This window comes from Pieris napi, chromosome 20 (genome assembly GCF_905475465.1).
Source record: "Pieris napi chromosome 20, ilPieNapi1.2, whole genome shotgun sequence".
NCBI lineage: Eukaryota > Metazoa > Arthropoda > Insecta > Lepidoptera > Pieridae > Pieris > Pieris napi.
Genome location: NC_062253.1, coordinates 2401425 through 2420707, shown reverse-complemented (window position 1 = coordinate 2420707; position 19283 = coordinate 2401425). Strand labels below are relative to the sequence as shown.

Sequence of the window (19283 nt, the reverse complement as noted above, 5' to 3'; positions counted from 1 at the left end):
TAAGAAGTAGAGAAGGGGAGAAATTGGCTGTGCCAAAAATCAATCTGAAACTGTTTGGGAAAAACACCTTTTGTATGGCAATTAAGGTTTACAATAATTTACCAAAAGAATTAAAAGATCTTCCGGCGAGAGTCTTTAAAAATCGACTTGGTGTATTGCTTTTGGAAAAATGTACTATTCAATAAATGATTATTTGCGTGGGACACTGTAGTTCATATAAATTTAATAACGTATGATATGGTGTACGATACAAATAATATAAGAATTACCAATTCATATGACTAATAAATGTAAAATTCCTTTAAAGACAAATTTGCGCGCCATTATGTGTGGCAGAATATGCGAATTTACGTACGATTGCACCACACACACATTTTTTATTTATTTATTAACACTTCGTTGCATATACATTAATATAGTACAATTGACATAATTAAATGAAAAGGAGAGCAACTGGCGGCCTTATCGCTTTCGAGCGATCTCTTCCAGGCAACCACTGTGAGAAAAAAAAAAGTATTAAATTACATAAATAAAATTACAAATTTTCGTACCATATTCTTGCAATAAATTATTATTATTATAATTTATTTTTCATTTAAATCTATATACAGTGATACCTCGATATACGATCCTATATAGGAGTGAATTGAGTTGCGAGCAGGCGAGCGTGCGATATTTTGCTTTGAGATGAGAGCAAGATTTTTTAAATAAAAAAGATAAGTAAAATCATATTAACAGACGAAGTTCGCCGGAGCAATATAGAATGTATACATATTCCAGCCATAAGTTATGTTACAAATGATTTTTTTTTAATGAAGTAATAATATTCAAATTTATACCACATTTACTAAAGTCTCAACAAAAAAAAATCAATCTATGGATTTACGCAGTATTTCCAAGAGTAATTTCCAAAGCTTTTTTAAGAGACTCAATGTTGCCGTGTCGTTAAGAGAAAGCCATTTCCTCTAAAACTGACCATAATTAAGTTAAAGGGTTGAGATTTGGCTAGATGAGGGTCAGATTTCAGCTCTTATTAAGTCCGGAACTTTTCAAGCCAGGTTTGGGTAGTTCGTGCCTCGTGACCAGGTACAGAATCCTGCTGGAAAGTCCACGGTATATTTTTTAAAAGTGTATTTCTGAGAGTTTTCCAACAAAACTGTATCTTGATACACTTTGGCTGGAGTTTTCACTCCTTTTTCACAAAAATTTAGTTTCGTGACTCCTTGACAAGACACGCCCCACCAAACCATCACTGACGCAGGATCACGACCATGTACCTTTCCGACCACTAGAGCAGCTTTTTTAGAACTGTGAGCGTACACTTTATCATTTTGCTTATTGTAGTGTTCTTCAATCGTGAATTATTTTTCATCAGAAAAGAAGATATTTCTGTGCTTTTCACCTGCGTATACGGAAAGAGTTTTGATCGATTCACTCTCTTTCATTGGAAAGATTGATTTAGGGCATGTCCTATATAACGAGGATAAACACCGAGCTGCAGGTCTTGTTTTATATGTAATACGCGACAGAGTCCTAGCGGGAATCTTCATTTCTTGCGATAAGATTTTTTGTTTCCTAATGGGGTTTCGACGAATTCTGGATTTAACAGCATTAACAGCCTTTGCAGTTCTAACAGCATGCAAGCATCTCGATCTTTTTTGTCTTCGAAAGACGAAGTGTTCTTGTATCTGTTAATAGTACGATATACGAACATACGGCTGATCAAGCTTTTGAAGTGTCCGACGGCTCCATACTCACTTTGGGCAAGGCGATCACTGCAATCCTATTTTCTTGAACACTCCGTTCCATATTGTAATTTGATCACACGAAAAAAAGTGAAATGACGCAAAATCAAAAGTTTTAAAAAAAATATACGTGTTCCAAATTCAAAATAATTAAAATCATTTCATTTGTAACAGAACTTATGGCCAGACTAGTTATAATACTTTAGCTGCAAACAGTAGACAATTGTCGTTGTAACAATATCAAGTATTTATTATGAGTAACAATAAATGTTTATTTTAAACAGCTTGGGAACCTTTTATAGGGTCATAAATGAATACAATAGCAATATGATTATCTACCTTTTAGAAACGAGTCTTTATGTATGACAAATCTCAATCTGAAGGCGCTAAGTACAAATCCCGTCTGTCAATATGTTATTGGATTTTCTAAGTCTCGACTCTGAAACTTACCAACATCGTAAGTGTCAAAACAAAGAAAAAAATTGAAAGAAAAAAAGCTATCTTTAACCATCTAACCATTTTCGGTCAGATTATCCTCTGACAGTTTTGACACTTGTAAACTATCCTGAAAATAGTTGTGTTTTTTTTTTCTGGGAGTTAAAAAAAGCAGTAAAATCCTAACTGGTATTTTTCAATATATTTATGTCATAATCCGAAGAAGTATATCAGCTATAGAACATTGAATGGCCATTTTGTATAGAAGCCGATCTTAACAACTTTGTATGAATTTTTTTTGGGGCCAGTATTTTTTGTTAAAAAAAAAACAAAACCGATAAAAAAGTTAATATACCAATGAAACATAGAATTATGTAAAAAATATTAAATTCGAACAAAAGATTACAATGTCCTCGAATACGATGACAATACCATGTTTGTTTACTTACAAATTAATTTTACGTAAAGGGTTTCATTATACACGTGTTTTAAAATGTGTGTTGCCATCTTTTGTATAATAGATAGTGGCCTAATGGCATAGCAGACGAAGAAAATGCCTATAGAAGTATTTCATAACCAATTCGACTAATAGGGTCCTTCAAGAAAAGAGCGTACCAATTCTTAAAAGGCCGGCAACGCACGGTTGTTTTTATTATCGACTATCGTCTATTAGGTATATAAAATTGAAACCTATAACTTTAAATACATTTTTTTTTTATATTGATATTTAGTTTCCACTGATTTTAAGCTGTGATATACGCTGTGAGTTATCACTGATGAGCTAATAAAATTTTTAAAGGGTGGAGTAGCCTCCAAATGGAAGTAAATCTAGGGATATTTAATAATTCTTAACTTAAGACGTAATAGAAACGCAAACCTTTACAACGAGATCCAACAACCACTCCCTTATACCGGTCTCTGGAGGCGGCGTACTAACAAAATCAGTAGTCGACTCTATATCCATAGACGCAAAATCCGACGTCGACGAAAAATCCGTAGTCGTAAAAAAATCCGTCGACATCAAATCCGGTAGGACAGTTGTCGAAAACATCTCACTAGTCACCGATATAATATCCGTGTAATTCATAGTTCCAAATTCAATTTTAAATTTCGCGCCAATATTCAAAAAGCGAACGCGCCAATTTCACTGACCACAGACTACCGAATACGCAAACGCGCCAATGACACTAAAAAAACATCTCATGATAATTGTATCTTGATAACATCAGATAAGTTTATCATTATTACACGCGACCAAGCGCTGAACGATACGAGGGCAGACTAGATGTTTTGAAGGAAAACCCGAACGGCTGTTCACAATTTGTCGTATTGAGGTTGGTAATATCGTAAGCGGCGAAAATTATGCGTCATATAATGAAGAAGAAAAAGGCAGTAAATTCAAATTTAATAGATACATGTATCGAATAAAAATAATAAAATAAATATTTTTTTAATTACTACTAATTATTATAAGTCGCAAATATCACATTTATCTATTATTATGATACCGTTATCTTGATACACATCTTAATTTTAAAATATATAAAAATACGACCTTGAATTGGAATTACAAACACTACTGCTCTGATACTAGCTAGACAATACCTTCATATACAAAAAGATATATTGTTTTTTACTATTGTATGCCAACATAGATATGCGAGCTAATTAATATTAATTCTACGATATGTCCATAGAAAAATAGTCATTTCACGATAAAGAAGTTGGTTTTCCTAATCAAGATACGAAATCATGTTATATATTAATGGGGTATATCGTTGTACTATGACGACAAAAACCGCGTCTGGCTGCATGCAAATCTATTAATATGACATAAATACGTGTTAAGAATATCTATAGCGCTAACCTGCATCATGAGCACAACCCACATACACACCCTGACTAACACACCATCACACAACAGCTGAATTAGGTATTACTCACATAAATATATTTATTGACTTTTACTGTCGTAAATTTTTGAACCTTTTTGCATATGTGTTCCATCCTTGGCTATATCTTTAGTATAATTGTTTTTTTTATATATAATTTATATAAACTGTAGGATTACGAAATAAATAAACGTATATTCGGTGTTTTCAGACTACATATATACATCGCCGATATAGATACGATACGATAAAATATCGTAGACACGCAGTGCAAACCGGCTATGTTATTAATAGTCAAGTACACTTGACGGCTGTAGGAATTTTAACGTTACATCTAGCTTGTTACGAAAGACCTAGGACGAGGCATATCAATAAATGACTGCATATAAACCTGAGTGTTAATGTATAGTAAACATATACACTATTATTATTAGCCAAGCTTATTTTGCTTTGTCATACAAATGTATTTTAATACTATATATCTAGTGACGCATCCAGAATCATATCGCTTAAGCGGCTTATACCGGTTTGGAAAGGAAAATTTATTGTTTTAATTTAAATAAAGCCTTTGGGGGTTTTATTATTTAAAAAAGGCTTGCATGGCTTTACTATAACACACAAAAATAAAAATAAAAACTAACTTTTCACCCTTTAGTTAAGACATATCTATTTATTTGATGAAAGAAGGACAAAACTTTATTAGACATAGACATAACATTTATTACAAACAAAAACACACACACATAAACACACAAAATAACAATAATCAAAGAAAAAATAAAATGAGAGATCAAAAACAATAAAAAAAATCCCTTTTCCCATTCGGTTCGTTTCAAGTGTGTAATGCGTGTGTGCTGTGGCTGTAATTGGCCCTGGCTCAGCATTACGCTGAGTAGCAGAATGTTCCATAGCGCTGGTCATTCTGCCAGAGACCACAGCAGCTAATTTGCTTATTATACACAATAACAGGATATTCAGGTAATATAAAGTGCACTAGCCCCAACACTAGGATTCCCTGTGTTGTAAGCCAGTCTCTTCCTTTTGACATGTTAACTGTACTTTATGATTTCTACATAATACAAACTTATAATTGAACTATTTTTGCACAGTCAGAATATTTTCTGTATAGGACAGGTTGACATATTGTTTGAGATTTTTAGTGAATGTATCTAATATGATTTTTGAAATGTTAGTGATAATAACTATTACTAAAGAGTATTCTTTAGACAATATATCAGACATATATCTAATATGTGATTTAAAAAGCGAGAGATAACTTTGGAAAATTTTCGAAAAGATACTACGAAACTGATTACGAGAGATGACCTTTCGGGGGCTAATTTATTTGCTGACCCTATCCTAGAAATATCAGCGTTAGTTCTAGTAACTGGTACGAAATCAAGTAATACCTATAATCTAGACATAGATGAGCCTTAAACCACGAGATAAATTGGGATTCAAACGTTTGGTGGTACTTTTACTACGACTCTAATACGTCACGTAATTTTATTTTTTTATTTAATTTTATTGTTAAAGTACCCTTCTGCCTATAGTTTTACACACCAATAAAAAAACCAGTGGGGCTACAACCTTTTTAGGTTCTTTTCTGTATTTTGTTTCACGATTATTAGTCGATCTTTTATGAGTGAATTGACTATAAAGGTATGACTCATAATATATGTAAGTTCTATGTAAAATTCCTTTTAAGAATTTGCACGCCATTATCTGTGGCGACGTGCGAACTTTAGATTGTACCACCATAACATTTTTGTACCTTATTCTTGCAAATAAATTATTTTCTTATTATTGGTACGCTCTTTTCTTGAAGGACCCTATGCTTTATAAATTTAATATTGTATATAAGTTATAAAAACATTTTGTTTTTTCTCTCTATTGTAATATTAGTTTCGTTTCATGTATGTACTTACTGTATTTTTGTTTGGTTTGTTTGGTTTTATTAGGTTAATTGGTTTAAAAAAAAGTAAGTCTGATACAATTATTATTTTTGATTCCCATTAAATTTTAACCGACTTCAAAAAAACGTATGTACTACTAATATCATCAAAAATTTCACGTGATAACAGATGTTTTGTATAGTTAAAAATAAATTAATTTCTCATTTCTTATCAGTTAATAGCAGTATGCGGCAAACGGTGTCATCTTTGAATTAAATTAATATTTACATTTTAACTTTATCATCAAAATTTTAATAAATATGGAATACTTTCTATGTACTACTAACAGATTACATCATAAAGGTTGCTGGGGAGAAATGGATGAGGAAGAACAGATCCAAATGGAAAGTCCAGGAGGAGTCCTTTACCCAAAAGGACCATACTGGAGACCATAATGGAAATACTAATAACCAATAACTACTGTAGACTTAGTGTATAATAACAATATTTTTTATAGTATGGAATTAAAGTGGCTTTATTATTATTATATTTATATTAATAATACGAAATCTGCTGAGACTTACCGCAGTTTGATAGTTTGCGAGTTACGGAGGGAAAAAACCAAGAATTTGATTGCAGATGGTTAAATTAAAAAAATAAAAATGTGTGCGTGTACTAGGTGTACACACGTAAGAAGCGAAACTTCTTTATGACCTTATTTTTCGAAAAATGCAACTATATGCAACTTTACAGAAATTGGTTAAATAAAGTTAAATTAGATAAAGTTTAACAAAAGGCTTTTATTATCATAGACATGAATACAAATACAATTATTTCATTTTAACTTATTTCTGTACTACTATGTATGTAGTACTAAGATTATTACAGAATTTCATTAATTGTAATAGAATTATTAGTATTACTATCATTGTTATCGTTATTATATATTTTTGTTACTAATGGCTTCGAATCTCTTCGGATCAACCGTGGTAGGGACAAGAAAAAGATGGCGCGTAACCGAAAAATGTGACAAATGTGTGTAAATTTTTTTCCAACGCCGATAAAGAAGTTTGACTTCAAAAAGCAACAGGGCGCGTAACCTGCTACAAAATTTCTCCCATACGTCGATAAAGAAGTTTCACTTCAAAGGATGTATGGGAACATATGCTGCGAGCGAAGCCCCATGGGGCCTTATTCCTGCCATATGGCCACTCTATGGTACGAATGGCCTAAGCATTAGCCAGCCAGTTTATTAAATGTTGTTACACACGATACTGAATTCTTCAGGCCGCTAGTTAAACCGCGCTGTTTAGTTAAAAGGCTAGGCTGCGACATCAATCAGACGAAACTTTATACAATAATTTTTGTTTATTTGCTGTATTTCCGTGTTCTTGAACCTCTATTGTATTTAATGTATTCCCAAGAAATTATTGTATACATGCGTAGAGCTTGAAGCGTTTCATACAAAAAATCACGGTACTAATATTTGTTTTGTTTTTGACATTTCTAACGAGTTACAAAATGGTTATGTTAAATTTTGTGTGGACTTTCTTTACTTTATTAGGGAGCTTTAAGGGCCAGTTTTTTGATCCGTAGTAAAAAATGGTTTTACCATTTGTTACATTAACTATAGTTAAATGAATAACCATTGGTAAAATCGTAAATGCGTTTTTCAATGCATTTTTTAACTATAGTTAATCTTAACAATTTGTAAATTTGTTGCCAGTGCAATGAGCAATGACATCCCAAAAAATGTGGTTCTTTTTTGTGGGGAACATTTATTTTGTATGACAACACTAGACATATTGAGTGAATGAAATCCATTTTTGCCATCTTCATTCGTTATTTGCGCTTTGAAGAGTTTGAAGTGTCAAATTAATCTAAATAACACGATATAAATAAAGTTGTTTTTCTGTGTTTTAATACGGTTTACACTTTTTACGATACTTAAATATATAAATAACGATGTCCGCAAACAGCCAACGGTCAAATAAGTAAGTACAAACATATTTTCGTGTTATTTATTCCGGTTTATCTTGTGTTTCGTAATAGAAAGTAATACATTTATGTTTTGTTAAAGGGACCATACTGCTAACTTCGCCAAAAAAGAAACTGCCAAACTGGTGATGCTTCTCAAGGATTACACAGTCGTAACCTGCAAACAACTGATCACTGCAGCAATCTACAAAAAGATGCAGCTTGGAAAGCTCTGTGACGTTTTCAACTCAGATGGGTCTAGACACCGAAGTGTTAAATTTAATATACATTTAATGAAGGTGTAGGCACATTTTTATATTTATTCTTGTATAGCTGTGTCCTACAACAAAAGGAAAAAATCTTTTAACCCTTTGGAAACAAGGAAGCGGATTATGATCCACACGGATAAAAAAAATTGAGTTTTTGAAACAAAGACAAATAAGAGAGGATGATTTGTTCAATTATGCTAAGGAAGAGCCTCAAAAACATTTGCTGCACCAATGAGAGGCCCACCAAAAATCCATACTGCATAAAGAGGAGGTGCACCAAAAATTGATGCAGCAGATGGAAGAAAGGCACAATAAATATATGTAGCAGCAAAAAGAGTTGCATCAAATTGAGGTGAAATGCAAGAAGAAACAATTAGAAAATATTTAATTGCTACTTTAGGGTTTCATGTAAATTTTGTAATGTTTTTTTAATAAAAATGGTTTGTATTTAAGTTATAATTAAACAGTTTATTAATCAAGTCAAATGTTTTATTTATAAATTCTTGTAATAAAGTAGGTAGATGCTAACTCACAAATGTAATAAAAGCCCTAAAGAATATCATAGATCCCTAACTAATGTGTAGCTGTAGTTTTTAATTATAAGTTAATATTATTAGTAATATATAAATAATATTAACTCTAATTCATTATGTATTCTATTGTCTATAATATTAACTAATAATAATTATAAGTTAATATTATAGGCAATAAAACTCATAATGAATTAGTAATATACTTAATTATATACTGCTACGGTTCTGTAGCTAGTAATGAAGCAAAATAAGTATGTATGAGCTGCTGTCTATATATACTCTTGTTCTTGTATTTTATTTAATTATAATAATTATAAGTTAATATTATAGGCAATAAAACACATAATGAATTAGTAATATACTTAATTATATACTGCTGCGGTTCTATAGTTAGTAATGAAGCAAAATAGGTTGGTATGAGCTGCTGTCTATATATAGTCTTGTTCATTGGCAGTTTAAGATCATTCCCAATTTCAGTAACAATCCAGAGCACTGTTCCCTTCGATAGGGGGTAACAGTGACAAAAATCTACATCATCCCAGGTTTCTAATGGCGGATGACATTGCCTAAATATTTTTGGTCACTTATTAACACATTCTCATATAATATTATCGTCTTCTTCATCGTCTCATTAATTAAAGTATCTCAATATGTTTAAATTCATCATTAGATAGTAATAAACGTATGTATCATAGTTTGATTTCTGTGACAAACAGCTGTTACTATATAAATTACCAGCGGCCATCTTTTTAACCCTCCGATACTGAGTAGTTAACTTTTTTGACTAATGGTTAGATATTTTACCATTGGATGCTCTTACCACGGATCAAAAAACGCATTTTGCTGATATTTAACTAATAGTAACGATTTTTTACCAATAGTTGAGTTAACTACGGATCAAAAAACCAGCCCTTAATATAGTTATGTGTGTAATTTTAATTGTATGTTTATTTACAGAGACGAAATGCTTCCAAGGTTACAGGTACACTGCCACAGGGATCAAACTTTTTAAATTTTGTTTTTATTAATTTTTAATTATTTTTATTATTACTATGTAGATTAAGAAAATTGTAAATACTGTATATTTGTTTGTTTAGGTTTTAATAAAAAATCTGTAATTATTTATGCACTTCTTGTACTTTACCCACAGCTGGTGTTTCTTTGTATATTTTTCATTATATTTGTTAATAATAATGGATATATTTTAGTGTTAAAATCAACAGGTGTTAATAATATATAAATTTAGTCTTAATCATTGGTTTGCAATTTATATACAAGTCTACATAGCTGCTTTATAGTTACGTTAAACCAATTTTGATAGTATATTAGACGGTACTCGCGTGATAATTTGAGTCCTTGACCTGATTCTTTTAATAGCTATGTAATTCGGCGTAGTTAATGCGTGCCTTAATTATTTCCGTTTTTAATCTCATTTATGTATATATTTTTCGTATCGTAATCTGTGAGTATTTTTTAAAATCAATAGTTAGGTCACGAAATATTTTTTTTATTAATAGGGTAAATGAGCGTTCAAGTACATATTACGTAAAGTTTTCTTTTTTGGGGGAGGGGGGGTTGTCCTTTTATAAAACGTTACGACGAGGGGCGGGGATTGAATAACGCGTTATTGTTTTTTTTTGACTTTCCAGTATTTTACACCACATAATGGTAAGGTATAAAGAGTCACTGAGTGGTCACGAAACGTTTTACTATACTTGGGTACAGAAAAACGTTACGGCGCGTTACATGGGGGCGGGGGTGTCAGATATCTCCAAAAATTCAGATTTATTAATTCTAATTTCCGTATCTATTAACTGGGTTTAAAGGAAAGGTCCTCAGGAAATCTGGTATGGGGTTGAAAATAAGGAACATATTGCGCGTGCTGTTTGTGATTGGGCAAAAGAATCTCTAGTCCAAAACGCTATTACGTTCACAATCAAAGACGTCCCCTTCTTTAGCTTTCTACTATCGCTACACTACTCTGCTACTGTTAATACTCTAAAATATTCTTAAAAGCTCATAGAATTCACGATTGAAGTCAAATAAAAACCAATGGTCAGTATATCACCATGCCTCCTGCTGTTAGAGGACAAATCTTCGTTTTTAATTTATTTTATTTTTATTTATTACTAAGGATGTTTTTTGTAAAACAAAAAACTTGGCGATTAAAAATAGTGGCGGAGAGTTTATTGCCAGTTCTTCACTTCCGTTCTACGCCCTTGATTTGAGAACTGGTAGTAAATGTAAAATTAGAATCATTTAATGTATATTTATTTTTTGACGTTCATAAGTGTACATTGTGTTTACCCATATGAATAAATGATTTTTGACTTTTTGAGTGGTAAAACCTTATTAGGTCATCCTCAGACCTCCTAAGGCCAAAAAAGAAGCTGATAATGATGATGAACTGGTTTAAGTGTTTCAGCAACTCTTTACAGACATTAGTTAACATTGACAGTCCATTTAGACTCTGGGCGTAAATAGAATAGAGTACATAACACATTGTATAGACTTTGCCGAAATAATTCGACTAGGCGTGTCCTTGTTTGCTTTAATAATTATCAAGGCGCTAAATTTTGTTTGCACAACAGTTTATCATAGCGTAAAAACGTAATATAATACATGAAAATTTGCACATAAATATTACATTATGTTCCAAGACCGTTCACCATTCATTTAAAATTAACATAAATCAGTGGCGCTACAACCTTTTTAAGGACTCAGATTTCTGTATCTGTTTCATGATCATTTGTCAATCTAATATGCAAGCAGATCAGCCTCCTGTGCCTGAGACACGCCGTCGTCTTATTGGGTCTAAGGGTGAGATCTATAGTGCGCACTTGGACTTTGCTCAGACTTTACTTACGAAAAACACTAAGGTTAAACTATGATTTAGTATTATTATAGACATTTTAACGGTGAGATTAAGCTAAGCTCAAGCTAAGACAGAAATTGATGTTTCATTTCATGCAATACCTTCTTTATTATCCTTTAAAAAAGTAAAGAATGGTTATAGTTAAGTCTGAGCAAAGTCTAAGTGCGCTCTATAGATCTCACCCTAAGGCTTGGCGGTTTCCTTCACCGTTCGAGCGAATGATAAATGCGCACATAGACAAAAACTACATTGGTGCACACCCGGGAATCGAAGCTACGACCTCAAGGATATGAGTCACAAGTTAAACACTGCTTACTACACAAGTAGACTATAACATATACAGGGTGGCCAAAAAGCCGTGGATCAAACGAAAATAGGGGATTTATCTATCCCAGGTCAGAGTCAGGAATTTTGAGCATATTTAATTGTAAAAAAATTTGTTTCCTACAAACAACCATTGAGGAATAATTGTTTTAATACAATTATTATTTCTCAATTGTTGTTTGTAATTCTACCTAGAAAGATATTAGAGCGACTCATGGCCATGTGTAATACCTTTTCAGAATCCATATTAAATGCGCCAAAATTTGTAAGACAGGGTCACTTTTCGGTAGAGTTTTTTTTTTTCAGTGGGGTCCGAAATAAACAAAAAGAAATTTGATTTGAAAAAAATTTATATCGTATAACTTAATATTATCTTCAATACACTCGATAAACAACTATAAATAGTATGTCTAACGCAAGACCTCATCAGTACCAATCTAGTGGATATTATGAAAAAGATACAGGGTGTAGATTTTTTCGAATTTTAATAAGAATTAGTAAAAAAAGTCAATTTTCATATAAAAACCAAAATAAATCAAAACTCTGCAGGGGTTGACCTTAGAGACCTCCCGTAGAACAATTTTTTGCCGCTGATGACCTCATCTATCCCCTATTTGCGTTTGATCCACCACTTTTTGGCCACCCTGTATATTGTCTCCGTCACGTATTTAACATCTATTGTGTTAGAATTAACCGCGACAATACATACATTGTCTGGTTTTCCCCTCGGGGAAAAACCTTTTATTTCTGTTACAGTGTCCTTTCACGGTGTATTTGTAGATATGTAAAAATAAGAAAATGTTTGTGTAGTTTTCATGTTTTCCACAGTTTTTATGCATTTTCTTATAGACTTCCAAATAATTGTAGGCGAGTATCAATTTAAAGTAATTACTATATTAAATTAATAACTCATTCCTGAATAAGTGAGACATATCTATATATATATAAAATTCTTGTGTCACAATGTTCGTTCCCATACTCCTCCGAAACGGCTCGACCGATTCTTATGAATTTTTTTATGCATATTCAGTAAGTCTAAGAATCTAAAAGAAGAAGAAATACATACAACCCTTAATTTTCAACCCTCTACGATCAACCCCTATTTCTTATTTGTTAATTAAAATATTATGACTTGAACTCCAAGGTTTATAAAGAGAAAAATTCACAGAAAAACCTTAAAAGTTTTCATTCCAGAAAACCGAATAGACCCTAGCATAGCAAAATGTTCCATGTTGGTATGTACTAAAAAGGTAGGCTAAATAAAATCACATTAAGGAGAAACGAAGTTCGCGGGGGCAGCTAGTCTCTCTATACAAATCCATCGTTCGTTTATTTTAGGAAAACCTCTTTTAATCAACACAATTAAGCACGTGCGCAAGTCTGACTTCCATACGTCAATGTATTGTCTATTTCAAGAGAAATAGGCCCATCTATATTTTATCATAACTTTGAAAAGTACTAAATGGTAATAACACATAAGAAATTTTTCCCTGGTTACCCGAAAATTTTCTCTAATTTACGACATATTTATGTACGAATTTTTATTCAAACTCATAGTAGCGCTATCTAATATATAAAATTCTCGTGTCACAATTTTCGTTCCCATACCTACTCCTACGAAACGGCTCGACCGATTCTTATGAATATTTTTATGCATATTCAGTAAGTTTTAATTTTCACTCCTCTACGATCAACCCCTATTTTTTTGAACTAAAAAAATATTTCCTAGAAATAATATACATGGCAAAACGTTTGTTGGGTCAGCTAGAAATAATATACAATTCAATGGAAATACCCCGAAACAACTCTCTAATCATTTCCAAGGCCTTTGCTCCCCTGGGGTGTGGCGCCTATGGGGAGGCGCGCTGTGAGGAGACCTAATGGGTCATGACATCATACCTAAACACCGGGTAATTTCCAAAACGGATACATTGAATACAAAATGTATATCTCTATCTTGGCTACAGATAATTGTTTTATCGTAGACAAGTTTTCTGTGCACATAAAACGTACACACACAAGTGAAAATTCATTTATATATACATACTAGCAGACCGGCCAAGATTTGCTGTGGCTAAGGTTTTTGTTATATTACATAGTAGCAAACTATTCAAGGGAAACGGTAGGAGAACACAAGTCATGGGGACCACCATGCTTTTTTGGTGGTTGTGCCATTAAATTGTAGCTTATGTGAAACGTTGGTACTTTCAACACAACGCCATCTGTTAGAATTGTGACTATCAAATAATAAATAAATATTTTGCAATAAAATAATATTGCGGGTATAAATTGAGATGTAAGCTATCCTATCTTCTAAGTTGGATCAAACTACACACGGTGTGCAAATTTGATTGTTATCGGATCGGTAGTTTAGGAGTCCATAGCGGACAAACAACGTGACACGTAATTTATATATATTAAGATTTGTTTACCAAATATTATGTTCTTACATATTTCTTACATATAGAAATTGTCGTACTGGCCACTTTGACCTTAATAATCTACTCTTTGGTTAGGACTTCCAAATTAAAAATTTTACAGCTATTTACTCGTGCATTTCTTTTTCCAAAACCATGATTCATTTCATTTTCTTGCGTTATTTTTACTTCTATTTACTCGTGCATTTGTTTTTCAAAAACATTGATTCATTTAAATTTTCCGCGTTATTTTTTTTTCTATGTGCCACTATGTATAGTTAAATGAGAAAGTGCACCAGCCCTCACTAGGATTCCCTGTGTCATGTACAGCTAGCCATTTGACTTATTAATGATTTAAGGTAGAATAAATTCTACATAACACCTACAATTGTATAATTAAACCGTTACAAAATATTACTTTTTGAGCATAGGACAGTTTGAGAAGAGGTCGCTTAAGATTGTTCGTGAATTTATAGTTTCAAATCGATTATAAAAAAATTGTTTTTAAGAAAGTATAAATTCGCATTTCTGCATATCACCTAAACGTTGCCACAATTTCTAACAGCGTATCATGTGTTCGTTCTACATATTTAATTTCCAGTTAAAGAGTAATCGTTTCGAATAATTCAAAACGAAATAAATTAGCTTTAGCTCATCACTTATCGGTATAACATTTTGTGTCCGGTACATTCAATGCCGAAATTTATATTAATCATTGAGATACCATCTCTTTAAACACTAATCTTATCACTTTACACAAATTAAAACTTAAAATATTATTAATACGCAAAAAACCCATTACATTTATTTGTTTGCCTTTTTAGGGTTGCCTGGAAGAGATCGCTTGTTAGTGATAAGGCCGACCGTTCTTTAAATGTAACAAAGTGTAAATAAATAAAATTTCGTGCGTTGTTGCATTGCATTTTTTGCCATGACTTGGCTTGATAAACATTATTCGGACTCTACACCAGGATAATGAACCGTTGTGAAGTGCTTTTCTAAGTTAAAATAAGCACCGAGGACGATGCACACAGTTCCTCTCCTCATGAGGCTGTTACCGACAAAATCCCCAAAAACACACAAAATAAATTTGAATAACCGAAAACTGAAGTTGATTAAAATAGCTGAGACCCTAAAGATATCAAAGGAACGTGTTGGATATATCCTAGATAAATATATGGGAAAGCTCACTTCAAAATGGATGCCGCGCGAGCTCACAATTGACCATAAACAACGAGTTGATGATTCTGAGCAGTATTGCAGCAAGCTTCAATCATAATAAATCCGAATTTTTTGGAAAGATTTGGCCCTAGCCAATTTTTCCTGTTCTCAAACCTCAAGAGAATGCTCGCAGGACAGAAAATTTGCGCTAATGAAGAGGTTATCGCGGAAACTGAAGCCGATCTTGAGGCTAAAGACAAATGGTATTATAAAAATGATATTGACCGCTGTAATCGTTGTATGGCTCTCGAACTATATTGAAGAATAAAATCAAATCATAGAAAAAAAAATTATTTCGAATTTTTCAGCCCACAACACACTATTTACGTGCAAGATGACGATGATATCGGTATCGATAAACAGTACAAGTATTATTTCTTCGACATCATGCTTTTCTAAAAAAATATAAGCGATATAATGGCATTTTATATCGCTTATATTTATATTTATATATATATATATATATGCATATAATATATATACATGCAATCCGTTAATCTGTGGCTTCGATCAATGATGTATGCTAATAGCGAAAGTAACACAAAATAAACCAAACATTCAATTATGTTCGTGTATTCTAACCCCGCCTATTTAATGATGGATTTTTCTATGTGCGCAATTAGCACTTGCTCGGTGATACAGGGTAGAAACGGTCGTGTCTCAGATTGTTTAATGTTTAGGTCCATCAGTGTACACAAAAGGCACACAGTGTAGTACAAATTCACAAATCTAAGAATCATTCAGAGTCGAGTCTTTTAGAAAACTATCACTAAATAAATTCAAAGCCCTCGTTAAACGAAAATTAATCAACAAAGCTTTTTATAAATTTGAGGACTACTTAAATGATCCTAATCCTTGGGATTGAATTGCTCCAGTTCAAACAATTTGTATGACAATACTTGGCGATTAAAAAGAGTGGCGGAAAGTTTCTTGCCAGTTCCTCTTACCCGCTCTACGCCCTTGACTTGCGAACTGGTAGTAAATGTAAATTTACGATTAATTTAACTTGACGATTCAAAAGTGTACTTGGTTACCCACTTGAATAAAGATATTTTGAGTTTGAGTTTGAGTTTGAAATGATTAGGTTTGGTACGAGTTATAACTTTTACACAAAGTCTGTATAGAAATATTATATGTTATTAGTTTTGGTTGAACAAACTGGTTTAAGGTATTATTTCAGATTAATTAATTATTTTTGTGCTAATAAATGGACTACCCATTTATCGAGGAAGGAATAAGGCCGAAGACGTGTGTGAACACTGGAGCTTATAGCTTTTACTATGACTGTCTAATTCTGATTGCTTCAGAAGTGGCCAGTCAGTTGTTGAAGAATTTAATTTCCTCGATATCGTTATCTATACAAATAGTATGTAGCTGTAATATTCGACAAATTATAAAGCGCTTTGGATAAATAAAAATATAGATAGCAGAATGGAATTTTTTTGTGGCTACACGAGACTAAACATATACAAATATTTAAGGCAGATGTTATATTCTTATCTTGGTAAACTTTGAGATTATGTTTCTCTTATTGTTAAGCAGTTTGATTTTTAACAAAATAACTATAGATATAACTATATACATATATAACTATATAACTATATATATATATATATATAACTATAAACTCTCTTGAAGTAAATTTTGTTTAAGATATCAACTATCTATCTGTAAAATCAATTATAATAATGTTACCAATCATGATTTTAAAAATCACAGTCATTTAGTTATCTTTGTTCAATAAGTTAATTAGTTTTGATTAGATAAACCATAATTGTTACAGTTTTTCCTTAGTAGTTAGTAATCAAGGGAAATTAGCTTAAAAATTTTTTTTATAGTATAGGGGGCAATAGGGCAGATGGCTCTATTGATCACTTGCGAGCCTAGTAAGAATTGGTATGCTCTTTTCTTAAGTTGTATTGGTTTGTAAATATCTCGAAGGGCACCTCCACATACCGATGTTGCGGGGCCAAATATGGTCAAGTGGAAGGAGCTGGTATTGAGCTCCCGCCTTGAGCTGAGAGCACTCTATGTGGAGCCGAATTTGCGCTTTATAGAGTTACAAGCAGTGGCCCGGAGTAAAGTACAGTCTCGCCTTGCTGAGGACACCGAGCATCTCGAAGGCTAACTTATCGTTTTCTTCCACAAAATGCTAAATTTAATACATAGTACAAGAAAAGTTGTCACATCTAACAGCTGCCGCCTATTTGAGGTTGATATTAACCAAGTTTGAGAAGATGGATAGATATGTTTCTATTGATAATTGTATAACAGGGACCTATCCCTTTTACATGGATTTTAGAACAAATCTCAGATCATCAGCAAAAATTTATTAATTCAGTGAATATTTAATAAAAGTAAATTTAGTGTTCGCCAAAATTAAATTGTTTTTTCTGCCCAAATACCTAAGATGGCTTTAAAATATCAGTCATCAAATAACAATGATTCCATTGCTATAATCTTAAATTATACTTTTGTTAAACTAAAAATTAAATTTGTAAATACTACTCAAACAGAAAAAAAACAGTACACAGTAGCCAAAAACTTATTTTTAATGTTTACTAAAGAGATGAACATAATATGATTTAACAGAAATATTGATTTCTCCTTGTCCAACTCGGATTATACTTTCTAAGATTCCGTTCTGGGAATGATATTATGCCTTTAGTCTGTTTTTTTTTTAATAACTTTATTATATTTTATAAACTTACATGTGTGGGGGGCAATGATGACACTCCAGGTGCCTGATCCTCTCCAGCAGTTAACACCCATACTGTGGCAAATGCTATAGCCGCTAAATAGACACTCCTCAGTCTAAGCATGTTTAGTCCTGGAATTGAGAATAAATATGAGAAACTGGAGAAAATTAAAGTATAATCATTACTAAAGTTATTGTGATATTTAAAATACAGATACAGTATTTTAATTAACTTTCATCTACACATAAGATGTCATGTACGAACCTAAGTTTTAAATAATTTTTAGACATGATAAAAATCCCACAATTTTAATTTATAATATAGATTGTTTGATCTCAATTCAGGCATGCTTTCCTTTTCCTTTCACACAGAAATATAGAGCAAATGAAATGGCTAGTTTTTACTTACAAGAGTATCGTATCGTAAAGTGTAAGTGATAGGTAAACAGGGTGTAATAATCTAGACAATTAACCATATCTAATTTAATATCAAATTTATATCGCGGGGCAATCATAAGTTTCCTTGATTTTTTTTAGATATAATATTGCTGTTGTCACGGTGAATGGAACATTAATTACAACGAATACCAAGACTAACCTTGAATATATATATTTTTTTTAAACCGACAATTTCTATTATCACTTTCAGTACATTTCAGACTGTAATTAGTCCGAATAAAACATTAAAATAGCCAATTTCATATTTCAATAATAAAAATATTTCCAAAACCTATCGGGTTTCGTTTCATTTAAAAAAATTGATGGAAAATATCTAGTGGCGACAAATGACGTTGATAATAATTTTTTGAAACTTTGATCTGACAGATTACCAATTAACAGTGGGCCATAGGCTTAACCAAGGGCTTGTAAAAATCACTTTTCAAATTTGTAACTGTACATTATCTGTTTTGATTTATATCGTTTTGGATATAGTACTATTATATTTTATTTTTTAACTTTTTGAATATAATATGTTATTTACTTATGCAAGTAGTTTTGCGT

At 32.1% G+C, this 19283-nt stretch overlaps 1 protein-coding gene and 1 long non-coding RNA gene across 5 annotated transcripts in view; one reads left to right on the top strand and one right to left on the bottom strand.

Moving 5' to 3' along the window:
- Positions 1 to 19064, bottom strand: part of LOC125059542 (transmembrane protein 165) — a 32841-nt gene extending 13777 nt beyond the window's left edge. For 2 of the 4 annotated variants that reach the window (XM_047663997.1, XM_047663998.1), the window contains exon 1: positions 3058 to 3448. In XM_047663997.1, the coding sequence (XP_047519953.1) occupies positions 3058 to 3267 (210 nt within the window). In that variant the 5' untranslated portion in view covers positions 3268 to 3448. Of the gene's footprint in view, positions 1 to 3057; positions 3449 to 18294; positions 18414 to 18690; positions 18830 to 18879 lie in introns of those variants that run through there. The other 2 variants (XM_047664000.1, XM_047664001.1) reach the window with 2 other exon arrangements.
- Positions 7548 to 8335, top strand: LOC125059546. The gene is made up of 2 exons (XR_007118684.1): positions 7548 to 7961; positions 8048 to 8335. It is a non-coding gene; the product is annotated as an uncharacterized LOC125059546 (long non-coding RNA).
- Positions 19065 to 19283: the final 219 nt, after the last annotated feature.